General features: G+C 49.7%; 1 protein-coding gene across 1 annotated transcript; it reads right to left on the bottom strand.

The window, feature by feature from the left end:
* Nucleotides 1–5873: 5873 nt before the first annotated feature.
* Nucleotides 5874–6248, bottom strand: IQCF3 (IQ motif containing F3). Its single transcript, XM_012735168.1, has one exon. The coding sequence runs from the start codon at nucleotides 6246–6248 to the stop codon at nucleotides 5874–5876; it is 375 nt and encodes a 124-aa protein (XP_012590622.1).
* Between the last annotated feature and the right edge of the window lie 5011 nt (nucleotides 6249–11259).

The following is an 11259-nucleotide window of genomic DNA, read 5'->3' on the forward strand; positions in this document are numbered from 1 at the left end:
GGTCAGGAGAGGTCTGCTGCGCCATGTTGTCACTTCTGGGGCAGGCGGGAATCGAACTCATGCGGAAGTGGCTTAAGCTTCTTAGTGCAGTGCTTTAACCTGCTGCGCCACCAGGGAGGGCCTTGACTGCTTTTTCTTTATAGAGTAACATTGGTTTATTGCACTAAGGCTTAGTGGAGTAGGTTCACACTTCCTTAGATGGATGTTACCCCCTTCCACTCCCCACTCAAAGCACCTATAGTCCTTAGGCTTTTTTACACCAAGAAATTCCAGATTTGTGAGATTATAGAAAATATATAGTGATCCCTTATCATCTCTACCACCTCACCCCACGGCCCAGTGTTTTTGAGATCCTTTTAAGTTCTTAAGTAATTGGAGCCCTAGGAGTGTTCTTTATTCCAATATTTGATCTTGGCTCTGGTTCCTAAGAGAGAGCATCCAGTTAATATAATGTTATACGAGTGTCTTTTGTACTTAGGTTAATATTAACTTTATGTGGCTAATCTAAAAATGATAGTATGTCACTTAAACATTGTGTGTATGCATCTGCTGAGTGCTTCTATATTATCATAATTCATATCTGGCCACAAGGCAATAAAAGAGGCACAGAAAACAAAATTTATGCTTCTCACAGCTCCCAGAGAGGAGAGCACCCACTGCTCTAGGTCCTGGGAACAGAGACTGAATCCTTGCGCTCCTGGAGCATCCAGGTGGGGGATGGGATGGAAGAGAGAAGAAAAGGTGAGATAACCTCGTCTGATAGCCACGAGGATTTTAAAACAGGAAAGCAGAGTCAGGAAGGGGCAAGCATACAGCAGGTGTGAGGAAATGTATTTCAATAAGGGGCCAGAGACGGCCCCTGAGGGGCAGCACGAGGCGTGCACCACCCCAAGGAGCAGAGCTTCGCCGGCAGGTGTCCAGGGAGAGGGCGGCGAGTGCAAACGCTGAGTGCGGGCATGCGGGAGATACAGGCTGTAGAGGTGCCAAGGAGGACATGAAGCAGGGCACTGGCCAGGGCCACACCTGCGGGCTTTGTAGACCTCAGCAAGGGCTGTAGGAATTGTTCTAAATTTACCGGGAGGACACTGGAGGATTAAGAACTCAGAAATCACAGGCCACTTTGAAGCACAAGCAGTGGGGGGTTTCATACAAGCCTTCTACTGTCCCCCACCCCTTGGACTTGGTGGGTGCTATAACCCCAACACTGGACTCATGCAGACATATAACCAAACACAATCCCTCTGCTAGCACAGGGCCCTGGAATTCTCCTTGCAGGATCCCAGGAAGTCCTAGTCCTTCTCAGAACCTACCTGTGACAGATCTGACTTGACCCTCCCCTCAGGCAAGGATGTATAGAGCTTGTGTGACAGTGATCTGGTGACACAGCGTTGCAGCAGACCCCATCAGTTCTTTATGGAGGAAGTCTGTAACCCCACAGATGGTGAGCCCAGAAAGAGTTCAAGCTCAGGGCCCAGCTGGCTTGATGTGATTTCGCGGTTCCCACGGAGCAAGCCCCGGCTACGGCAGTTCCCCCAGCGCCAGGAGGCCTGGATGATCGGGCAGCCTCGAGCCATCGGCAGTGGCGCTGGCAGGTGTGCCACCCACGGAAGGCCCGCACTCTGCCCACTGCCCGTACCCGCCACCCGCGGAAGGCCCGCACTCGGCCCACTGCCCGTACTGGCCACACGTGGTATTCCAGCACCACCCGCCACCTTGGCTGCAGCAGCTTCGAGCCCCACCCTCCTCCAGGACTGGATGACCCCGGCCCTCAGGGCCATGTGCAGTGCCCAGCACACCAGGGTGCCCGCCACCAGGCCTGGATCTCTGTGGCTCTGGCTGTTGGCCCTTGAGAAGTAGGCTGCTGTTTCTTCCGAGGGAGTTATTATAAGAAAAAATAGACACTCGGGAAACTTTTCCCCACCCACCTCAGCCTGAGGGTGGGCAAGGAAGGGGTTGAGAGACCAAACTGATGCCATGACAGGCTTCAGAATGCTTCAGAACAAGCCAGGCCTAAGTTTTGGTTATCACCTCGGCCAAGGCACCAAGGCCAAGTTTAACTGTAAATGTCCTAATCTTGCTCATCCCATAGCAACAGCGAATTAGCAAGAGGGCAAGTAACCAGTACATATCAGGAAAACGCCAGATGTCCTAAGGTATGCGGCCGAGTAGTGAAGGTCGCATCTTACATGCATAGACCAACCAGGTTAAGACAAGATAACTTTGCTCAATGTCAACCAATGTACTGCTGAGCTAAAACTCCCCTCTGCTGAGTTGAAACTCCCCTCTTCTGTAATAAAAACCCGCCTTCCTTAAGTTCAGGGCTCTCAACTTTGGCTGCTGTGTCAGTGAATGTTGGGAGCCCAGGCTCGAGTGTGCAATAAAGACCCTCGTGCGCTTTGCATTGAAATCGGCTCATTGGTGGTCTCTGGGAAACTTGAAATCTGGGCATAACAGAGTCCTTGGCCAACAGAGACCTCTCCGCAGAGGTTGAGGAGCACCCCACAGGACACCGGCGGGAGCCAGAGACCAGGTGGGCGTCCCATGTCCACTCCCCTCTGCTTAATGGACAGATCAATCTTGTGAACTCTGAGTCTCAGCTCCTCGTCCGTGAAATGGGGCACACCTGCCCTAGCTGGCATCTGGTTACCTGAGCTTGATTCATCCGCCCAGACAAGAACATTATATGATCTTTGGGCTAAAAGTTTAGCATGTCCCCCCGGAATGATCACCCACGTGGGATCCATATTCCTTCCCGTCAGAACCTCCCACGGCTGGAGAAGTCACATCCTTTGCCGGCTGTCATGCCTGACTCTAGCTCCTACTTACAACCTGCTCTGCCAAATCATAGTTATAAAATTTTCTCACTCTACACAGTTTGCGAGTCTGTTCATTTAATTCTCATTATCGCTTATTTTTCATAACTTAAACTTCAGTTAATACACACAGATGTATGCAAATACACACACACATTCCCAGTCTGTACTTGGGTTTCCCTTACTTGGCAATGTGTTCCCCAATACACCGCCCTCACCATCCCATTCCCTAAATTTGCAAGGGATGTTCCCACTTGTCAGGGTTTCTCCCAGCTACAACCACAGAGACAAGTCTTTATTTCTCTGTCATCCATCTTACCCAGACCTGGAAGGAGCTAGGAGGAGAGGATAGCAAGGAAGGGCCAGTCGCTGTTCCTTCTGGCTCTGGACGAGGCAACCGTTCAAGCTTGTGGGCGGCCATTCTCAGACAGCCTCTGCTCAGGGTGGCTGTTTTCCAGTCTCAGGAGCACCGTCTTTCACTCTCAGCTCTCTCCTGGATGATAAATTCCATGTATTGCCACAGTAAAGACCCATGACCCCTGGGTGACCTGAGTCGGAGAAGTGGCAGGTCAGACTCACCCTCCCCTTTGAGGGCCTCCATTGACTTACCTTCGTGGAAGGGGACGAGTGTAGAGAATTTTCCTTTACTTCGGTTTCATCAGTTTCCTCTATGGTGACTCGTAATTGGGTGGAGTTCTATAAGCAGCGTTTAGAGGGGCGGAGGTTGGTAAGGTTATTTCCTGTAGAACCCTGGCCAAGTCCATTCCATTCTCAACTTCCTAGAGACTGTAAATATAGTCCTTGTATCTTGAGTTAGCTGGACATCCACCTTCCCTTGTCTGCAACTTGGTGCGGATTGCCTCTCTTACACAGCTTCGAATGCCCTGGCCTTGGAAATAGAGGACTCGAATCTCCTGAGGTCTACAATGCCTTATAACTCCCGTAGTTGGGATCCAGATAGCCCCCTTGTCCTGGGGGTAAACTCCTTCAGATACATACAAATTACTGTATGTATCAGTAGTTCATTCTTTTTTCATTGCTAAATAGTAATGATTGTATGAATGTGACATAATTTGTATAATTACACACCCATTTAGGCTGTTTCTGCTTTGTTGGCTATTATTCTGCTACAAACTTTCTGTACTGCCTGCTAGAACCTGTGTGAGTCCCCCTGAGCGCTCCATTCTCCCCTGGACGCAGCAGTGTATGTAGCCCGGCTCGGTACCCTGACCCCGGCTGACAGCTCTGCCCCGAGCCACCAGCTGTTCCACTCTGGGCCTTAAGTCACCATGCCTTTGTGCACTGGGACAGCAGTCAGGATTACCCACACGAGCAGTGGCTGTGCAGTATTGGGGGGGGTGAGCCCACAGCACCGCCTACTCAGTGCACTATAGTTACCCACCTTGACAAAGTCAAACTATTGTGCGGTAGCTGAGCCAGGCCAATGATAATACACATTGTGTTGTCCTAACAGATTAGGCAGGCTGGAACAACTCAGGCAGGGAAAACAACTTGAGTGGCCTAGTTTGGGTGGCCAGAGGAGACTACATCCTGAAATGCATAGGGCACCACTTGGACAAGACCAATATTTTAAAACCAGGAAGGGTAGGCTTACTGTCCGGCAGTTTCTGTCCTTTCTGCTCAACTATGGCCGTGGCTTTCTGACCTCTGTCTTAAGGGAGCCGAGAGAGCTGGGTGCCAGTGCTGTTGATGGGTGGCTAGGGGCGGTGACAGAGGCCAGGGCAATGCTGCCCAGAGCATGGTGGGAATTTGTTACCAAGGAGGTAAGTATGGAGGTTGAAAGTGAACATTTAGAAACTGTTAGAGCACATTAAAATTGTACTTTCAGACAGGTCCTAGCTAAAAGTTAAAAGCATGTACATCTGTCTGCCTTTTCCATTTATTTTTCTCATAATTCACTTTTATTATTTTACCAAAGAGCCAGTCTGTGATGGACTGGACATTTGAAAACTTCCCCAGAGATAGATTGAGAGACAGCGGTCTACAGTAATCGCACGAGTGGGTGAGCAAGGGCTGAAACCAGATTTACTGGAGGTGTGAGGCCAGGACCCGGGGCGTCACCTGACAGTGGGTGCTGAAGTCACCAGGAATGGTGTCATACACGAGGTGGGGCTGGCATCAGTGGGCTGTTTCAGCAACCTGGGGACACGGTCTTGAGGAGGGAGGACAGTGTCTAACCTGACTTTCTTAAGATCATGTCAGCGTTCAACCTGGCCGGAGGCTCGCAAAGTCAGGTGCCTGGAATCCCAGTGCACACTCTTGTGCTTTCTCTGGCCTGTGTTGCCCTCTAGAGAGCCAATAAGTGCCTGATTTTGGTCTGAAGGTGAAATGTGGGCAAGCCACAGCTGGCACCCTTTGCAGGCTGACAGGGCCTGGTTTCAGGGGCAACTGTCACAAGAGGAGGTACCCAGAGTCTTCAGTATATAAAGCCCTACCCCTCCCAACTGCAGGTTCAGGGACAGGAACAGTGCTGGGACTGTGGGTGGTGCACCTGGCCTCAGTGTGTGAGGACAGCCTTGGGCAGCAGTTTCTGATCTGGGTAGAATCAGGCCCTCCCTGGTGGCGCAGCAGGTTAAAGCACAGCACTAAGAAGCTAAAGCCACTTCCGCATGAGTTCGATTCCCGCCTGCCCCGGAGGTGACCACATGGCGTGGCAGACCTCTCCTGACCCGCCCGCTGCTCCCCTCAGCAGTGTACTTCATCACTCTGCCTGTTCTGCTCCCCACTCTGTCTCTGGTGAAGCCTCTTGTCACCCTAAGCCTCTGGCCTGTACCCCAGTTCTGTATGCACAAATGAATAAATCTTAAAAAAAAAAAAAGAATCAATGGCAAGTGACCCCTGTCAAAAGAACAGGGTGTGTGTGTGTGTCTGTGTATGTGTGTGGTGGTGAGAAGTACTTGTATTGAAGTCTTTCCCCAGATAGAAAAGGAGGTGCAGGGCCTACATCATGGGGATCCCCATGATGTGGGACTCACTGAGACACACAGAACCTGGTCATATATTTATTAGGGTGATGCGGTAGTCCCACCCTGCACACTTTTAGATAGAAAGGATTTCAACATGGAACTCCAGCTGGTTGGAAGTGTTTTTGAACTGTGCCTGCAAAACCTCTTCAGGCGGGAAGGCCAGGTAGGTGTTTGAGGCCTGGGGCACACAGACAGCTTTGCACATCTGGCCGTAACGATGGTGGCACTCCCACATGCGGACCAAGGACTGGAGCTTGACCACTGCCTGCTCCTGGATCACATAGGTTTGCAACAGGCGCTGCCTCAGCTTGAGTCTCCGCCTCCTCACAACTGTCCTCCACCACTGCTGAATCATCCAGGCCCTGAGGGCGGCCGCCAGCAGGGCCCGCCGCACCAGCGTGCCACGCCACCAGGCCTGGATCTTCTTGGCCGCCTTGACTCTTGCCATTAGTTGTTTTAGTTGTTTTGCACGAAGCAACTAGCCAAGCAAAGCAGAGGGCTCCCAATGAATTTGTCACTCTCAACCATAGCTCTGGCATCTGCCACGACCCCTTCCATAATCAGCTTTCTTTCCCCTGGGGGTTCCGAGGCCCCAAAGCACCTGGGTAGGGTTTTACCTCTACTTCCTTCTTATCTGTGGCCATGGACACAACTATTCATGGACATAGCTGCTTGCCCACTTCGGCACAGTATTCTCATCAGGGAAATGGGAATGTGCTTGCCCTGTGGTCTTCACAGGTTTGTGGAATTGGTAGAAACACTTTCTGATCCAGAACGCCCAAGTAGGTGAGAGGAACCAGAGTCTGCATGAAAATGGCCTCTGCATTCATGGCCTGCGTCTCAACTCAGACTCCAGCCTGCGATGCTGTTCTCTGATGCCATTGCCCTTGTCTCACTTCTTTGGACTCCCAATACAGTACTACCTCTTGGTCACCCCCATATCCTTCTAGACTCATCTGACCCTTCTCCAATGTCTAGTCTCCACTGTGTTGCATCCGACCTTCCATGAGGCTATCCGCACCCTGGATTCTCACCCTACTCTCTTTCTCCATGTTTAATACAGCTTGTGCAGAACAGGGGTGGGGCCGGGTGGGGGAGCTTGATAGGGGCTGGGGAGCAACACTGAGTGATTCCTGTGGGACTAGACCTGGATGGTCCGCTTTCAGGGAACTTTGGGGTTAAAGAGGTAATGATCTGTGGCTTCTCTCCTGCTCCTGGGCCCCACCTACCTTCTGCTTTTCTTCCTCTGCTGCTGTTTTCTCTGGATCCTCTCTAGGTGGTTGAGACTTCTGCAACCAGAACGTAAGGAGAAAGCTTGTGGAAGGGCCAGTCCCTGGCCATAGTGCTCGCAGCCCCAGCTCCCCGTTCTTCCCTGGCAGCCCTTGGAGTCCTCTGGGCTTCCTTTTGTCCCGGGCAACTCCCCACCCCAAGGCGCGCTGGCCCGCGTCTCACACTGGGTAGAGTGCCCATGTTCTGGGGGCAGTGGTTCAGATGTTCACTCTGCTCTGGCTGCTGCTCCACTGGCCCTGGCAGGCGCGTGAGGGCGGGGAAGAGGAGCTGGGCATGATGTCACAAGGGCAGCTGTGACCCAGGGACCAGGCGGCCCACTCCAGACTCACGGTTGCTGGATGGAGGAGGAAAACCTACCCTTCCCCTTCTGTGAGGATGGCCCCACATCTCTGTGGAACACAGCTTCTGCGAGTCTGTCTCACCCCAAGAGAGACCTCCACGCTGACGCGCACGGACCACCCTCTCACTGCCACGGAGGAGAGCAAGCCACGTGTAGAGGGAGGTGCTGGGCTCTCCCGGGCCTCCTGCTTGTCCTTCCCTGGTGTCCTTCCTCAGTGAGAGGACGTCCTTCTTTCAGAGGGGGCACTGTGTGTGGGGGGGGGGGCAGCAGAAGTGTCTGGCTGGTGCTACCTCAGGCTATTTCTGCTCCCTCCGTTTGGCTGCGAGAACCCCCCGCCCATCTGCTGCTGTTTGGCACTGAGCCGTCCTGAGGCTGCTGATCCTTCCCAGGAAACAGGCCCTTCCTTCCTGGGTCTGAAATCCAGTGGGCTGGTGGAGTTCGCAGGCATGGGTCACTACCCAGGAGATGGCTTCCCCTCTGCGCTGCAGTTCAGATCTCCCTGGCGGTGGCGGTGGTCACTTCAGAGAGGCCACCCGTTATTCAGGCTGGCTTCCCGAACCAGCCATCCTCTGGCTGCCCCAGCCACGTCTGCTTCTCTTTCTGGGGAGCAATTCCTCCTGATCTTGGCAACTCAGTGCCGTGGCCTCTTCATTTCAAGGCATTATCGATCAAGATCCACCATGGGAGATGAGGGTTGCATTTTCTTCCTCACCCAAACCACCCCGCTTTTTCTCCCCTCACCTTGCCGATGAAGCACGTGACCCCACCAGCAGGTGCTGCTCACAGCCAAGTGCTCCCCTTCCCTTTCTCTTCCTGCACAGCCTCCCCAGACTGTTTATTGTGAACTGTCTGAAGATGTGCAAGATACAGCGGACAATGGCCTCCACCTGTCCTCCTGATGCAGTGTGACCTGCATGTCTCCTCTCTTCTCCACTGATGAATTCATCTCCAGGTCCCCTCCAACGAACGAGTCTCCACAGCAGATGACGCTGTCAAGGACATCTTCGCATGTGTTTCCGGGCAGCACCGTGGCATCCTCCAGGGGATATGAGTGGGGGTGAAGTAGGGGGCTTGTTGAGTCATAGGACGGGGCTCCTCCATCCCACTAAATGCCAACAGATTGCTCTCCACAGTGGCAGCTCCTGACCTCTGTCAATCACTTTCCAATTTTTACTGTAAATACGTCAAGATGCTGCCTTGTTTTCATTCATATTTCAAGTAGGGATGTGAATATGACTCGTAGGAATAAGTTGCTGGGCTTCAGTCTTGATAGAGAGATACCTGGCTGTGTGAACTCTGTGTCTGTTTCCTCTGGTGAAATTTTAGGGAGTGATGTTGTTCTTGAGTCACTATGGACTTCATATAGGTCCTGTCCTTGGAAAGCACCTTGTCCTAACATTGATTAGTGTCCCTCAGCTCCTATTGTGTTTGAGTCTTGGCCCTTTCACATACATCACTGTGTCATTGTCTGGTCCTGTCCTTGGCCTATTTTTCTTTTTTATATATACATATATATTTTAATCATCCTACCCTTTGTACATTCTTTCATCTCTGTTGTAATCCCCGTGGACTTCCCACCACCAATTCACCCATGTGCTTGGCCTATTTTTCTAGTAGATTCTCATCGTTCTCTTGTATGTCTTCCCTGGACAACTCCTTGCCAGATAGAAATGGTACAAGAATTTTCCAGACTGTCATGTCTCAATTAGCTATTTCATTGCATAAATCTTTCCACATTCCCCCCCCATTATCATTGTGTTTTTTATTGTGTTTATTTTTATTCCCCCCTTTATAATTGTGTTTTAAATTGTTTAGTAGAAAAACTCAGGGTCACACGTGTGCACTGAGGGCTTCGCCAAATGACAGGAACAAGATCTGCTCGCCATGACTCTCTCAGGTTTAGACTCAGGTTTAGTCTGCGTTTTGGTAGAACTCATCCAGGAACAGGTGCCTGGATATAAATTTGTAGACTTGTATCTGAAAAATGGCTTTATTCTGCATTAAAATCTTTTGATTGTTTTTGCTTAATGTAAAATTCTAAATTGAAAATAATTTTTCCCTCTAAGTATTGAGGATTTTTTCCCACTTCCTCCTAGAAACCTAATTCTATTCTTATCCGTTTGACCATGAGCTATAGACTGTAATTTCCCTCTCTGGAAGACACTCAGATCTTTTTTTTATTCCTGATGTTCTGAATTTGTTGTTATTTCAATAACTACTGATGTAGTGAATTTGGGATTCTACCCAGCTGTTCTTCATCCCTGAACTATTCCCTTACCCACCACCCCAGATCCTGCAGTACATCACAGCAAGTTCTCAGCGCTCCGAGAAGAGCTGGTCACAGTGTATGATCCTTTAAAAATATTGCTGAACTCAGTTTGCTAAGATTTTTCAGGTCCCTTTGCTTGTGCTATGCTTGTCTGTTTTTGTTATCAGGGTAATGTTGGCCTCATAAACTGGATTTGGAAACATTTCTTCTTCAATTTTTGGGGGGTGATTTTGAGACTAGGTATTAGTTCACCTTTGAAGTTTTGGTGGAACTTATTAGTGTAAATAGCACGTCTCTGAGGAACATATTTGGAAAGTGGAGGGTGAGTATGGGGGATACCAGTGTGTGGCTGTGGGGAGAATAGAGAGAAGAAAGGAAGCTGTATAAAGCCTGGGTTGTTGGTGTGAGTGGAGTGAAATAAACAGGATGGAGAAAGCAGCAGGTGTGACGAATGGGACAGGAGAGGTACAAGATGAAGTCTTTGAAGATAAGGGTTATGGACAATGACCAATGCAGTCTTGCATTTCTAAATTTCTTTCTTAATTCATTCAGATCATGGGCCAGAATTTTTTTTACAATGTTGTTACTTTTCAATTCCTTCAAGCATAAATTCTAGAATAATTTGATCAGTTTTTCCAGTCAGTCTCAGCAGAAGGATGAATCCTAATTACTTAGCACACTGGAAGTGGGAATCTCTCCCCTGCTATATTTTATCCACTACTTAATTTTTAACTTCTCATCTTATTTTATTAACAAAAATACAGGTGTGTCTATTTTGATCCAATAAGAGTCTTATTTTTAACAAAAAAATACTGAAAATTCATATTTGTCCAATTTCGAATGTCTTATTGTCATGTTTCATGTTTTCTATCATCGTTTTTTTCCCCAATGTCTTTGTATTGATTAAGATTTCTATAGAATTTTATTCCTGAGAAGTGGAGAGACTACTATTTGTGTCAGATAAGTATCCACTTTCCTAACTAATAAAACCATCATTTGAGGCAGCAGTGTGTCCAGAATAGGGAGGGGGTAAGAAAGGCAACCTTCCCCGTGCAGCTAGGGGTGGTCATGTGGCTCTCCCTGACCAAAGAGCGGTCAGGAGCAGTCTCTGGGTAGGTCCTCTGGGAAAGCTCAGGCAGGAGCTCCTCCTTGCCTACACCCCTTGGCCTGTATCCCTCTCGGTTCCTGAAGCACACACGTGGTGGCTAGCTCTCTCACAGCCATGCTGAGAGGAAGAGGCAAGGGTCTGCTGATGACCATGGGAAGATAGAGTGACGAAGTCTGGATTCCAGCTAGGGACAGCCCACATCTACGTGAGATGAAAATCTTAGACACAAGTTTAGCCTTTTTCTATAGGAAATAGAAATAACCTTCCAGTTATTTGAGCCACTGTTGTCTAGGTTTCTAGTATATAACCAAACACAGTTCCTTATTGATATAAAAGCTATATATCTTAAACATCGGGTACAGGCCAGGGGTGCAGGGGCTGTGAGAGGCTTCACCAGAGACAGAGTGGGGAGCAGAACAGGCAGATCAACAAAGTACACTGCTGAGGGGAGC

This window comes from Condylura cristata, unplaced genomic scaffold, assembly GCF_000260355.1.
Source record: "Condylura cristata isolate star-nosed mole 26May11 unplaced genomic scaffold, ConCri1.0 scaffold00004, whole genome shotgun sequence".
NCBI classification, from domain to species: Eukaryota; Metazoa; Chordata; class Mammalia; order Eulipotyphla; family Talpidae; genus Condylura; species Condylura cristata.

Excerpts from the sequence above, each read along its gene's own strand:
- IQCF3 (XM_012735168.1), bottom strand. The coding sequence starts at position 6,248 with ATGGCAAGAGTCAAGGCGGCCAAGAAGATCCAGGCCTGGTGGCGTGGC.